Here is a 13,998-nt window from a genome sequence, read left to right as displayed (position 1 = left end):
CATGTCATCTGCGTCTTCTCCTTCTTCCCAAGGCCCCTCACCTATCATTCTTTCCTTAAACTCTTGTGTCGCTTCCCCTCTAAGCTTCCACCACTTTGTTCTCGCAATCTTGGCACGTTTGTCCCGGTGGACACGTACCCGAAGACGAAAGTCCGCCACCACAAGCTTGTGTTGAGGGACAACACACTCCCCAGATATCACCTTACAATCAAATTTTCACTCAACACTCAACAGATCATATACATACATACATATACATACATACATATATACATATACATATATATACATATATACATATATAGGCTCAAATTCATTCTCTGAAAAACTAATCCATTTCTCAATCTATCCGACAAAGCAAGCAAGCAGTAAATAAACAATGCAAAGTCAAAGATAGTTCACTGTTGCATGAAAGAGATGGAGTATTAAATTAATCACCTGCATATGCTGCTGGTTGAAAGAGGAGTGCCGCTGTTGGCCTTGGGCCGCGCGCAGCTACTTGTAGCCTGGTGCGCGTCTGGGTGGCCAGCTTGTGCACTAGGGCCCGCCGCCCCGCTGCCATGCGTTCCGGGGCCGGCCGGCCCTCTGTCGGGCGACCAGTTCTCCACGCAAATTTTTATCGTTGAAAATTATAAAAAACTCCTGCCACCCCGCGGTGGGGCGATCAGGTGCCGGCCGTCTGGCAACGGGGAGGCCGGGGTATATATCTGTAAATTTCTTAAACGAAAATATATTTTTTATAAAAAAACGAAATTGAAAAATAAAAAAATCGCCTCTCTCTCCCTCTTTCTCTCCCTCGCCCGCCTTCGCTTCCGCCCACGGCGCCAAAACCTCTCGAAAATTTCTCCCGCGCGAGCGCAAAACCAGTGCGAAAATGAAACAAGCAAAACCAGTGCGAAAATGAAACCTGCCGCGAGCGAACCCGCGGCGGCAAACGCCCAAACGCGCAAAACCAACCGAGCGCCGCCCGCCTCCCGCCATTTCTCCCCCAAATCCACCTTATAAGTGCGCGCATCCGCCTGGGCAGCTCCGACGCATTTCCGCCGCCGCTCAGAGCTCGCCCACCGGACCGCGCGAAACCTACCTTCCTTCCGGGAGACGAGTCCGCAGACAAGAGGAGGCATGGACGCCGCCACGTCCGTCACGCCGGGCGCCGTGTCCCACATCCTTGCGAACCCGTCACCGGGCGACGCCGCCGAGATCCCGGAGCTCGTCGTCCAGGTCGTCGACCTCAAGTCCATCGGCACGGGCAGCCGGTTCAGGTGAGTTCTCAGCTCCTCTGCTACCTCGTTCTGCTGGATCTGTTCCCCCGCTAGTTTTTGCTCCGTAGGACGGCGGATCTGTACTGTTCTTAGCACGGTTCCTCTGGATTTGGTCGGCGGATCTGACGAGCGTCCGCTTGGATTTGTTGGATCTGGTGTTGCCTTTGCAGTTTCATGGCGAGCGACGGGAAGGACAAGATCAGGGCGATGCTCCCCACCCAATTAGCGCCGGAGGTTCACTCCGGCAACCTGCAGAACCTCGGCCTAATCCGCATCCTCGACTACACCTGCAACGCCCTCCCTCCCAAAAACGACAAGTAAATCCCCTGCATCCTTCGCCTCGAGTGGCCTAATCTTGGGAATTGTTCCCTTATTCGGCGCTTCCCTCGATTCCTAACCTGTGCCATATATACTGCAGGGCCTTGATTATCAGCAAATGCGAGGTTGCGTCCCAAGCGCTCGACGCCGAGATCATTAGCGAAGACAAGAAACAAGAGGGGCCTGCGATTGTCCTCAAGCCCAAGGACGAAGGCGTGGTTCTGTCCAAGCCCGCAAATGCTCCCCTGGTTGTGTTGAAGCCGAAGCAGGAGGTGAAATCCGCGTCCCAGATCGTGAACGAGCAGCGTGGCAAGTGAGTATGCAGTTGCGGCCGCTTTGTTTCTGATGTTCTGATCAAGCCCGTCGCGGATTTATATTTACAGTTCATTATCATCCTTCAGTGCGTGCAGTGCTGCTCCAGCAGCGCGCTTGGCCATGACAAGGAGGGTCCATCCTTTGATCTCCCTGAACCCTTACCAGGGTAACTGGGTCATCAAGGTGCGGGTTACGAACAAGGGCAACCTCAGAACTTACAAGAATGCCCGTGGAGAAGGCTGTGTCTTCAATGTAGAGCTCACTGATGAGGATGTAAGTGCTCTGGCAAATGTTCTCATTTTAAGGGCAGATTGCACTACATTGTGGGTTCGTAAGCTGATGTGAATTTGTGTATGTACAGGGCACCCAGATCCAGGCCACCATGTTCAATGAGGCTGCAAAGAAGTTTTATCCAATGTTTGAGCTGGGGAAGGTCTACTTCGTCTCCAAGGGATCACTTAGGATTGCCAACAAGCAGTTCAAGACGGTCCAGAATGACTATGAGATGACACTGAATGAGAATGCTGTTGTTGAGGAAGCAGAGGGGGAAACTATCATTCCACAGGTGCAATTCAATTTTGTCAAGATTGATCAGCTAGGATCATATGTCAATGGCAGGGAACTTATAGGTAAGTCAAAATTATTGAAATTCTGTTTGCTTTACTTTTCATTCTGTAGTGTCTTGAAACGAAACACACTATTGTCTGACTAACATGTTAATCTCTATATCATTTCAGATATTGTTGGTGTTGTTCAGAGTGTGTCACCCACACTGAGTGTTAGGAGAAAGAGAGACGATGAGACAATACCAAAGCGTGACATTGTTGTTGCAGATGACTCGTAAGCATCACTGATTCTTTTCTTGTTGATAGCTCATAACACAATCATTTGTTGGCATTGCGTATGGTTTATCTTTAATTTCGTTTCAGGGGCAAAACTGTGAGTGTTTCACTCTGGAATGATCTTGCTACTACCACTGGCCAAGAGCTCATGGACATGGTTGACAGTTCGCCCATCGTTGCGATAAAGAGCCTAAGAGTATCTGACTTCCAAGGTATATCATCAAATCTCTCTTCAATCTACTAACTCAGTCTGCAGTTAATGATGATAAGTTGGTTTGAAAAGCTTGTAGTATTAAATTGTGCTATTGAAATTTGTTTTCCAGGTGTTTCTCTTTCAACTGTAGGCAAAAGTACTCTTCTGGTTAATCCAGACCTTCCTGAGGCACAGAACCTTAAATCATGGTAAATTCTATCTCCTGAACACTGCAAGATTTATCAGGTTTCATTCAGTATGCTGAAACTCCTGTGTATTTTGTCAACCAGGTATGACTCTGAAGGCAAGGGCACTTCAATGGCACCGATTGGTGCAGACATGGGTGTAGCACGGGCTGGTGGCTTGAGATCCATGTATTCCGATAGAGTTTTTCTGTCTCACATCACCAGTGATCCTAATATGGGCCAGGAAAAGGTACAATCTTGAACATTTTATCAAGACATGAAACTATTCCCATCTTGAATGTGTAAATTGCATTTTGGTAGCTGTCTCAATTTGACCTGTTTTGTTTTGCAGCCTGTTTTCTTCAGTTTGAATGCCATCATAAGTCACATTAAGCCAGATCAGAACATGTGGTACCGAGCTTGCAAGACCTGCAACAAGAAGGTGACTGAAGCTGTTGAAGGTGGGTACTGGTGTGAAGGATGCAACAAGAATGATGCTGAGTGCTCACTGAGGTAAAGTCATGACCAGAAAACGTCCATACCTGCTAGTATTATCTATTGGGTGCTAAATCTGAATATCTCCCTGCCTCCTTCAGATACATCATGGTCATCAAGGTCTCTGATCCCACTGGCGAGGCATGGGTTTCTGTCTTCAACGAGCATGCAGAGAGGATCATTGGCTGCAGCGCTGATGAGCTTGATCGGATCAGAAGAGAGGTAAATTCCGGCTTGGGAAAACTAGTCAACTTAGACTTCAGTTTTCAAAATGCAACAGCTCTTTCCTTGTTTTACCTGTGCCTGATAGTGTACTCCCAATTATTGCAGGAGGGTGACGACAGCTACATTCTCAAACTCAAGGAAGCCACCTGGGTTCCCCATCTGTTCCGTGTCAGCGTCGCGCAGCATGAGTACATGAACGAGAGGAGGCAGAGGACCACCGTGAGGACTGAGGCGCCGGTCGACTACGCCGCTGAATCCAAATACCTGCTCGAGGAGATCGCCAAGCTTACTGCTTGCTAGAAGGCTGTTTCTCTCCCTGATGTTTTCCTATGGCAGAGGCTTTTGAGACGTTAATTGTGTTAAGTAGGTATTCAGTGGGTTTAGCACTTCTGTAAGATATGTAGGTGTTTGTTTAGCTTGATTTCAAGCAGCAGGATGCTAAGACAGTTCAGTACGAAGCCTTTGTAGAACTGCAGTTCCAGTTCCATCTTATTTGCAATGCAATTGAACAAATAGCCAATATTATCTTACTACTATTTGCTAATATTGGCTACTGTTTTCTTAAAATGCTCCAAATGAATAAACATGTACAGCATGCGCTTACTCCTATTTGCTATGGTACTACATTTCCGCGCTGCAAAATGGGAAGTTATACCCTAATTGTACAACTGTGGCGTTCCTATAAGAACATGTAGCGTATCTTCCTTCTCCAACCAAGTAGATATCTTGCATCTGTATTCCATCGCAACGGATAGCTTCGCTGCAAATAAAATTGATGGCAACTTTTGAAGCGCTGGTTCCATATATGTTTTTGTAATGTATATTACGTACAGCAATAGCTGATCCCTACATGGTACAATGTAGTAAATGTCAGATTAGTGTTGTTTTCTTGAGGATGTAGAGTAGCAAAGAAATTTGGATCCACTGTAGGGGGTCAATACCTGTTCATGACAGGGTTTATCGGAGTTGCAGTAATTTTGATCAATAATTACCGGATTGGTAACATTATGCATTGATATATCTTGAAAAGTTATCCTTTCGGCATAGCCATACCCACCCTAATAATGAAACCAAGAAGCATCGCCAAGTAAAGATATGCATCACCACAAAAGAAATAAATGTTTGCAAAATTATATTGCTTGCTTTGAGGATGACTTCATTCATTATTCTATACAAATATGCAGAATATTCTTTTGGGACTATATGCACAACATTATCCAAAAGGGCTACATGCATATTGTTTATTGCTATGAAAAAATAAATAAAAGATAAGTTACTTAGACGTCTCAAGTGTTCTCTGTTTTGCCCTTACATTGTTTCTGCCCCTTATTCCGTTTCTGCCCCTTTTTCCGATGAACATTCATTTCAACCTTTAATATATGATCATCAGAGAAAGTTGTTGCATTGTACCAATACATATAATATGTAGTCCCTGTTCTACTGTACAAGCTACAGTCTACCGGGCTTGCAGGAAACAAAAGGAACAGAACAGGGGATTGTGAAAACAGAGGAACAGAAGGTTGTAGAGCTGTACCGCTCCTTTTGAGAGCGTCCTTTTCCCTCAAAATTCCAAAAAAAGGCTGGAACTGTCCAAGTTTCCAGGGCACTTAGCGAGAATGCCATGCATTACCTGCCAAGTTTTGATCCGCACACCGTTGGTTGTGCCCAGCAGCGTGGCCTTCTCCACCAGCACGTCAGAGACACAGGCCCACGAGTTGTTTGCTCCTAGTCCTAGGCTACCAATGCTGCAGCAGGAGCAGCAAACAACGTCAAGAAAAGGCTTTCATACAAATGCTAAATTTGAACATGGAATACCTACTGTTAGCATTGGTCATTGGATGTGGCATTCGTTACAAACACGTGCAGAGTTCAAATTTTCGTGGATTGTGATCATCTAAACCTTTTTTTCCTTTTATACGAGCATCATCCATTCTAGTTTCTAGCATATAGCTGTACCTTTTTCCATGGCCTGGTCCGCAAAATATGTCGGTCACCCGTACAAACATTGAGCCAGTCACAATGGATATACAGTCGTCACCTGCACTAACTCAGAAGGAACAAGCAAAACAGAAAATTAACCAATATTTCGTCTGATCACAAAGTACTGAAGTGTTTGCCAGGTTTTCCTATAGCATTGTCCTTTGCACAGGATGACAGGAATCGATGATCTCTACTGTAACCAACTTCTACAGTGTTGTGACGAGACGTCACAATGGGATAATACCTGTGCTGATGGTGCAGTCGCTTATGGACACTTCCTTGCTGTTGGACACCACTCTGTTCGCTGTGCTAGTGCTGGAGGCTGCTGCTGAAGTGGTGTGAGAGAAAAACACTACTGACTAGTTGGTGGGTGGAGACTGCTGTTGGAGTGATGTGAGAGGAAAACACTGTTGGCTGGTGCTGGAGCAGAACACCAGCGTGGTGTTGGGGCTCCATCCCGGCGCAGCGATGAACAGCTTCGACACAAGCACGTTCCAGGAGTAGGCGATCGCGACGTGCATCTGCATGCTGTCCCTCACCTCCAGATCCTCCACGACCAGGTGCGTGCATCTTCTGAAGTAGATCGCCTGCAGGTCGCCAACTGAAAAACTCATCGCGGATGCACGCTACTTTCAGGCGCAAAATGCAGGGTCAGGGAGGTACCGTCGGGCCAGTGACGCATCGCTGATGGATGGAAATAAAATATATACACAAAATAAAAAAAAAGATCATCGAGTGAGAAGATATGGTGAGTTCAAGGACTTCTTTTTTTCTGAAAAAAAAGTTTACCATGGATCTGTTGACCTTGCACGAGTTGATCCACCATTGCTGTACGTTCCCATTGAGCGTCCCGCCGCCGAGGACATGGAGGCGATCGATGCCTTCGAACGTTGATCCACTCCTGCAGGTTGCGATGCAGCCAGACTGATCGGTTGGACGGAGCCTCCAGAGTCCCCTTTATCTGATCATTTGGGATGAATCAATGGACATCACAACACAGATAATGCTGAACAATTCGTGCATTGGTATACTAGTTGGTAGCAAGCTCACCATTGCAGTGATCGAGATAGCTCTGCAGGGGCCACGGAAGCTCACGGGCATCAGGAGGTAGCTCTTCCCCTCGGGCACGAGGAACACGGACCGGTAATCGGAGGAGTTGCAGGCCTCCTTCCACGCCGCAAGAAACGCCTGAAACGCTTGCAGCACCGATCAGAACAAGCCGGAACAACCAGCTCCCTGGCGGCAGGCGCCGCCAAGAAGATCGCGCAGCAGCGAGAGATTCAAAGAGGAGGGGGAGGGCAGCTCTAAGTTTCACCTCGGTGTCGTCGCAGCCGTTGGCTCTCGCCCCGTAGTCGTCGACGTCGACGACCCTCGGCGGCGGCCCAGACCTGAGCCACAGCTCGTCTGAACTTTCTGCCGCCGGGCCCTCAGCCTCCGGGAAGATTTCCTCCGAACTGGCAAGCGGCAGCAGGATGCAAGGAGAGATCCACATGGCAACGATGGAGGCTAGAAGAAGCCTCTCTAGACCCATGTGAAGCAGAAGCACTCAGGCGAAGAGATTAATGCAGCGATTATGGAGGAGAGGAAGGGATGACCGGACCACCATCAGCATCCTAGTTCTTTGGAGGGAACGAAGTAGAGCATGTCTCTTGCGTTGCTAGCGAGCTCTGCAACTGACATGCGGGTGTCGCAATTGTGATGCTGCTGGAGCCGAAGGGGTCTGGACACCAAGCTCACGCAAATAGCACGGATCGGGCCTGGGAGCGGGGCGCCGTCTGCGTCGGCGGCGACCGGGGCGGCCGCGGAGGCGTACTCGGAGGGCAGGAAGTCGAACTCCTCACCATCGCTCTCCTGCGGCCGCTCAACTGTCGTGTCCTCCTCCATGAAGCTGAGCAGCTCGACGGACCCCGCGGCGTCACCTTTGCCGGCGTGGGGCGGCGGGATGCAACAGGGCGGAGCACGCAGGCCTACTGCCGGGGAAAGGAGAAAAACAGACTACTTGATGAGACCTCGCTGCTCATTTCACACCTAAAATTATCGCAATGGTCTATGTTATCGCAAGTGATTATATTGGGAGCTTTGTGAAATTATGCGCAAGTGATTGGGAGCTTCGTAAAATCATGGCTGCCAACACTCGCAATAGTGACTTTAGTCATAATTTTTCACACCTAAAATACCTAGATAAAAAGGAAATTGCAGGAGTCAACCACCCTAAAAAAGGGTCAAGACAACTATTAACAGTTCATGTTACCACAAAGATTTCAGCAGGAATGGGAGCAAATGGCCCCCAATTTCATCAGCATAATAAGCACTGTACTACAACAATCTGTCGATGACATCTACTCTGATTCTAGGCTGAAGGCTGTCGCTACAGAACTAATGCACACACAGGAAGGACGAGACAAATTATCGTCTGGTTATGTTACCACCATGATGTCGGCAGGACTTGGAGCAATTTACCCCCAATTTCATCAGCATAATAAGCACCTTACTACACAATCTGTCGTTGACATCTACTCTGATGCTAGGCTCAAGGCTGTCGACAGAGAACACCTGCATGGGTCTGCCAACGAAGGTTCACAGGTTCTCCAGAGGACTGACGACAATGTACCGCAGCGGGTTGGCCACGTTGCCGCCCCCAGCGTGCTCCACGAACCCTGCAGGAGTGTGGAAGCTCCCATGGCAAATGCAAACTATTCTGATTTTTTCGCCTTTCCTGTACTTGTACAGGAAGCCTTCCACCCTGTTGCCGTTGGGGAGCCCCTTGGTGAACACACTCGGCATCTCCTGCATCATTGCTCTCTCCACATCCCCCATGCTCCTTGCCCTTGCTGCAGCTGTGCCCGAAGTGCTTCGTTGATTTCCCCTAGGGCCAAGGGATGTCATTCTACCAGTCAACGAAGACGACGAAGATGGTGGGCTTGCTACCGTTGTGCAACTTGTTGCGCAACTTGCAGCCTCACCAGTGGGTGGACCAGCTGATGACGGGCTGTGCTCCTCAGCAGTGGTTGTTCCTGGAAGATCACACATGAATATTAGATAGAGCTTCTTTTAATAATAACACTAGAATAGAAAGTGTTTTAATCATAAACAAACAAACTGCTCACAATCCAGGTCATTCATTTATTGAGCTTCTAGTATATTTTTGGTTGATATGGTGGGGGCAGGTAAGATTCATGTTCTTGTGAACACGGGAAATGGATATTGAGAAAACCTAAATAGTTTAACAAACAAACAAACAAACAACCTTTGAAGGCTGAATTTGGCTTCCCTCGCACTGCTGACAAACTGTCGTGTGATGTGCTCGTAGCCTGATGCAATTTGTCAGTGTGCGCCTTCACCTCTTCTAGGATCTGCCCACCTACTTTTGAGGTGTTGCAAGTGAGAGAGTTCCTCCTCTCAACCCTCTTCTTTTTCAACTCGAGCCTCTTCAGACTCTGAGCTGCCTTTCGCTTTCTCCACTCCTGAGTGCCAGCAGCATCAATTGCGGAAGGGAGTGAAGCACTCCTTACGAGGGTGTCTGCAATATTAAGTAGTTAGTATTTTTTTCCAACTCACCGAAGTATTTGTGCAATAGTAAATTACTTTGTTCATGTCATGTGACCTAATAATCTACAAGCGCATATTAATATCCTGAAACTAACTTGCTTAACGTCCATTCATCAAACTATATGCTTGACAAAAGCACCCTGTTCACTGTCCTAGAATGTGACAGCCAACAGTTGTAATTAGTTTAAATCCTATAATCTGGCATGATAAAGTTGTTCAGTACAAGAAGCGCTAAACAAGCTGTACCACTCTTCCCCAATGCTAACAATGCAGCTCCAGATCTCATTTGCTTGCCAATGCACAAGTATTCTACATTTCTACTTGACACAGCATACGTCACTCAACAAGTATAATAGGCAGACACACTATTTTCACGGCACATCAAGAATACTGTAAATCACAAACCGATTTCTTGAAAGATTTGATCTATCATGCTTTCTTCGTCTGCAATAAATTATAATGCCTAATTAACGCAGTTTTACCAAAGGATTCACAGTTACTACCAGTTACCGTCATCGACCAAAGCAATCTCAATCAATACCGCTAAGCACGGAATCTGAAAGCTAAATTACCACATAAGCGAAGCACTAAAGATAGTATAAACCCCTTATAGAGAGAAGCCATACGCACCTTGCAACCTATGCCCTCCGCCGTCCGACGAGCCAGATGAAGGGCTCAAGCTCGCCCGCAGGCTCGCCGCAGGCTCCACGGCGAGACCTCCGGTCTCACGGCACGAATCCCATCCGTCCAGCCCCTGCTTCCTCCCCGCCTCCGACGCCTCCGCCTCGACCGGCACCGAGCTCGTCCTCCCGAGCGCGGGCGGCGCCGCCGCCACCACGGGCGCCCTCATGACGGCAGCCACGGACGACGACCGTACGAGCTTACCCCCCTTCCTATCGACCCCGAACCGCCCGCCGAGGGACAGTCCAAGGCTCAGCTCGACCTCCTCCGTCTCCGTCTCCGCCTGCGCCGGTCCCGGCCTCTGCTCCTGTGGCGGCGCGTCTCCCCCGCCGATCCCGCCAAGCAAGTCCCTCGAATAGCCCTCCATCGCGCGCGCAAGCTTGTCACAGGAAGCGCCGGCATCAGAGAAGCACCTGCAGGAGACGGAGCCAGGGACAGACCTGATAAGGCAAGAGCTGAGCGACGCCGCAGGAGCAACAATTTCCGGCGCCAAGCGGAGGCGCCGGGCCGGAGCAGACGAGACGGGACGGGACGGGACGAGGGGCCACTTACGCGGAGGAGGAGGGAGGGGCTCGCCATTGTTGAGGTGGCGCGCTGCTGCTTCTCCTCTCGCGGGAAGAGGGGAGAGGGCGGGGGGGGGGGGGGGGGGGGGGGGAGGAGGAGGGAGGCAAAGTTTTCTGCTCCTTCTTGGGCTGGTTGGTTTCGCTTTTGAGACATGCGCTTCCGCTGGGGATGGGGGATGGCGGAGACGCAGGCCGGCCGCCTCCGGCGCGACGCGTGTCGATGCGGCGGCCGACGCGTGGTGCGAGCGCCTCTGCTCCTGTGGCGGCGCGCTCCCCCGCCGATCCCGCCAAGCAAGTCCCTCGAATAGCCCTCCATCGCGCGCGCAAGCTTGTCACAGGAAGCGCCGGCATCAGAGAAGCACCTGCAGGAGACGCCGCGGCCTCGAGCGCCTCTCGCGGGGAAGAGGGGAGAGGCGGAGGGGGGGGGGGGGGGGGGGAGGAGGAGGGAGGCAAGTTTTCTGCTCCTTCTTGGGCTGGTTGGTTTCGCTTTTGAGACATGCGCTTCCGCTGGGGATGGGGGATGGCGGAGACGCGCAGGCCGGCCGCCTCCGGCGCGACGCGTGTCGATGCGGCGGCCGACGCGTGGTGCGAGCGCGCGCGCCACCGCGCAGCCGCGGCGGGCTCGCCAGCCTCGCCTGGAGCTGAGCCCGTGGGGTTTACGTGCGGAGCCGAGTCGCGGATGGGCGGGGCGACCCGTGGTCCGTGGACGCTGACTGGCTGAACGACGTCCAAATCCAAAAGTACCCAGAATCACGAAATCCTCCTACTGCCGTAGTGCCATCTCATGGCAAATTTTTTTCCTCTTCTTCTTTGGAAAAGTCATAATCTACCTAAATATTTCACCACTATATCATACCTTTCTCTCTCACTCTTTAATCATTTTCGTCGGCTCATCCTTTATCGCCTATACCATCCCGATAACATCAGGGTTCAGAAGTGGATTAAGGTCACGAGGTAGGAAGTAGAACTAAGGGTTTGAAATCCATGACTCATGGATCCTTTGTGTTCGGAAACTGGACGAAGAAAGTAAGGTTGATGGTTGTCGATGCGCCACCACCGTCTGAGAAGGCAAGCAGTAACCTGCGAGTATAGAGGATCAAGAGAGCTATCCACTTCGCCAAATTGAAGCGGTAGACCAGAGAAGAAGACTATTGTGAGAAGAAGTCTCAAACTAGGAGTAGACCAGAGAAGAAAAGAAGACCGATGAAAGAAGAAGACTAGCGGAAGAAGAATTTATAGCGAAGGAAAGGTTGTGTGGTGGGGCGTAGCGTCCCGAGTAGACCACCACGCGGTAAAAGACAAAGCAAAACCCGTGGGCAACTAGTGTACCATCCTTTTCTCCTTGTGTGGACGTCTGCACACTACATCACAGTCTAGGTGCTACGTGTCTTGTGTCTGCTAATATGCCACATCACTTAACAGGTGTCGCGTGCATTACGCCATATTGCATCGTATCGCGCGCCACGACCTCATTATTACGCCGCATCGCGCGCTAGGTGTTGTGACCCGTTCGTCGTGCTTGTGCTGTATCCTATGCCAGGTGCCGCTGACGTTTGCCATTATTGCGCCGTATCCTACGCCAGGTGCCGCGGATATTATCCATTATTGTGTTGTATCCTGTGTTGTGGGTGTTCGCTGCTATTTCATCGTATTACCGCAAATATTGTGATGAGGTGGAGAAGCCACTTACGTGGAACTCATGGAAAAAAATAGTGAATTTTATACTTGCTATTTGGTAAAATTTCTACCAACTATGAAGTCATAATTTCCATTGCCAATTAACTTTAACCATAATACTACGGTTGTGGTTTCTGTATTATATTATTGTTGTTGAATATTTATCGTATTTTATCTTATTTTTACAATTTTATTTTTATAATTTTCTCTAATATTAAAAATAAATAAATTTCTCTAGACGTGAGAAAAATAATTTTGCATTCCAAAAGAGGACGGGAGGATCCGAAGCAAGCTTTTGCTAGCACTGTTAATTAGGCAGTTAAACCATATCTTCTTCTGTTCGTTGCTTACATTTTTTTTCTTGTGGTCAAATAAGGCAGTTAAATACTTATCTCCCGTACGGCTATGTTGTATTGCATAGAGCGTGCGTTACTTTTTTCTACTGTTCGTTGCTTATACATCGGAGCCGGCTCCGGAGCCGCGAGCTCGGCTCGGCGTGCGCGGGAAGATCGGCGACGAAAAGGGCAGGTGGAGCCACCTCCTGCCACGTGGGGACGGCACCACCCAACTTGCCCGGTCACTTTTCAGGTACCACCGTCCTCGTCACGATACTTATCTGCAGCCCAGCCCCACTCGCCGACAGGCCGACCCCACGGAGGTGCACCCCACGGCATCAGTAGCAGCCCACCCCAGAGCAGTCCAGCCAAAGCGAAAAAAAGTCCGCGCTCTCCCCCGCGCGGGACGATCGTGTGCCACGTGTTCGCGGCTCGCCGACCGGGACACGTCCGCGCGCGCGCCAGTGCGAAAGGTAGGGGGCGCGGGGCGCCCCCACCGTCAAGTGGCCCAACTTGCCCACATGGGCCGCCGGCCGCTACCACGTGTCGCCCGCCCGCGGGCTCTGCCGCGTCAGCGCCCTTGGCCGTACGAGGCGCGCGCGCGGTGGAGGCGGCCGTCGCGTCGCGCGGCCGCGGTGACGTCAGGCGTGCGGCGGGGGCACGGGACACGTATCGCCCCGCAGCGACGAGGGTGCGCGGTGGGGCCCGCGGGGCAGACAGCAAGATCCGGCACGGGGAGATCCGGCGACCCCCGCGCGGGCCGTGGCTCGGTGGCTGGCCTGGCGCGGGTCGCTGTTTGGCAAAAGCGGTGGGCGCCGGGCGGGGGTGGCCTGCGCCGAGCGCCCCCGTTGGAGCGCGTGGGCGGCGTGAGTGGACGGACGGTCAGGATCGTGCGGGATAGGAGGAAGAGACGGACGAAACCGAAAGAGAGGTAGGAGTAGGCAGGTAGCTGTCTCCACGTCATCGATGGATGGCGACAGTGGCTAATTAACCAGGTGGTCTGTAGGCTGGCACTGGTTGCTTTTGGGAGAAGACAAGCGGACTTGCTAGTTAATGTGGCCTGGTCTTAGTTTAAGCTTTTATTAATGTGTGCCTTGCTTGTGGATCCACCATGGGGCCCATGAGGGTGGTTAGCTTAATTATATGCAATGGCCTTGCTCAGTCGGCACTCCTACGTTTTTGATCCATGACGGCACATGGAAAGGAAAGGCTTGCCTGACTTTTGCTCATCACTCGATTGTCGATTCTGATGCTGACAAGACCCTGAATGATCGAGTCATCAGCAACAATAAAAATACCTAAATAAGACGTTGAAAATCGAGTGATCAGATCGCTTTATGGCCATACGGCGGCACACGCGCTGGTAGCGCGACTGCAT

General features: G+C 50.5%; 2 protein-coding genes and 1 pseudogene across 3 annotated transcripts; 1 reads left to right on the top strand and 2 right to left on the bottom strand.

Moving 5' to 3' along the window:
- The first annotated feature begins 834 nt into the window (after window positions 1-834).
- Window positions 835-4,402, top strand: LOC120689454 (replication protein A 70 kDa DNA-binding subunit B-like). Its single transcript, XM_039971718.1, has 12 exons — window positions 835-1,262; window positions 1,433-1,579; window positions 1,681-1,893; window positions 1,982-2,168; window positions 2,257-2,524; window positions 2,633-2,735; window positions 2,825-2,949; window positions 3,061-3,139; window positions 3,221-3,365; window positions 3,468-3,628; window positions 3,712-3,832; window positions 3,941-4,402. Exons 1-12 carry the CDS (start codon window positions 1,123-1,125, stop codon window positions 4,133-4,135), a joined length of 1,884 nt encoding a protein of 627 aa, XP_039827652.1. The 5' UTR covers window positions 835-1,122; the 3' UTR covers window positions 4,136-4,402.
- Window positions 4,403-4,428: 26 nt separating this feature from the next.
- On the bottom strand, window positions 4,429-7,815 carry LOC120689456 (annotated as a pseudogene).
- A 220-nt stretch (window positions 7,816-8,035) lies between these two features.
- On the bottom strand, window positions 8,036-11,041 carry LOC120689455 (ninja-family protein 1-like). 2 transcript variants are annotated; one of them, XM_039971720.1, is made up of 5 exons: window positions 10,982-11,041; window positions 10,598-10,654; window positions 9,995-10,485; window positions 9,063-9,335; window positions 8,036-8,829 (listed from the first exon to the last, which is right to left on the bottom strand). In XM_039971720.1, the coding sequence occupies exons 3-5, from the start codon at window positions 10,410-10,412 to the stop codon at window positions 8,393-8,395; spliced, it is 1,128 nt and encodes a 375-aa protein (XP_039827654.1). In that variant the 5' UTR covers window positions 10,413-10,485; window positions 10,598-10,654; window positions 10,982-11,041; the 3' UTR covers window positions 8,036-8,392. The 2 variants fall into 2 exon arrangements, with proteins under 2 accessions (XP_039827654.1, XP_039827653.1); XM_039971719.1 differs by having other exon boundaries at window positions 9,995-10,458; window positions 10,982-11,039.
- Between the last annotated feature and the right edge of the window lie 2,957 nt (window positions 11,042-13,998).

The sequence above is a fragment of the Panicum virgatum genome, chromosome 9N (genome assembly GCF_016808335.1).
Source record: "Panicum virgatum strain AP13 chromosome 9N, P.virgatum_v5, whole genome shotgun sequence".
NCBI lineage: Eukaryota > Viridiplantae > Streptophyta > Magnoliopsida > Poales > Poaceae > Panicum > Panicum virgatum.
The sequence above is the reverse complement of the archived record's forward strand: the minus strand, read 5'-3'. Positions and strand labels throughout refer to the sequence as shown.

Excerpts from the sequence above, each read along its gene's own strand:
- LOC120689455 (XM_039971720.1), bottom strand. The coding sequence starts at position 10,412 with ATGGAGGGCTATTCGAGGGACTTGCTTGGCGGGATCGGCGGGGGAGAC. Across the intron at positions 9,336-9,994 it reads CGGAGGGCATAGGTTGCAAG|ACACCCTCGTAAGGAGTGCT; the intron begins GTGCGTATGGCT and ends TTAATATTGCAG. Across the intron at positions 8,830-9,062 it reads GCCAAATTCAGCCTTCAAAG|GAACAACCACTGCTGAGGAG; the intron begins GTTGTTTGTTTG and ends GTGATCTTCCAG.
- LOC120689454 (XM_039971718.1), top strand. The coding sequence starts at position 1,123 with ATGGACGCCGCCACGTCCGTCACGCCGGGCGCCGTGTCCCACATCCTT. Across the intron at positions 1,263-1,432 it reads GGCACGGGCAGCCGGTTCAG|TTTCATGGCGAGCGACGGGA; the intron begins GTGAGTTCTCAG and ends TTGCCTTTGCAG. Across the intron at positions 2,736-2,824 it reads ATTGTTGTTGCAGATGACTC|GGGCAAAACTGTGAGTGTTT; the intron begins GTAAGCATCACT and ends ATTTCGTTTCAG.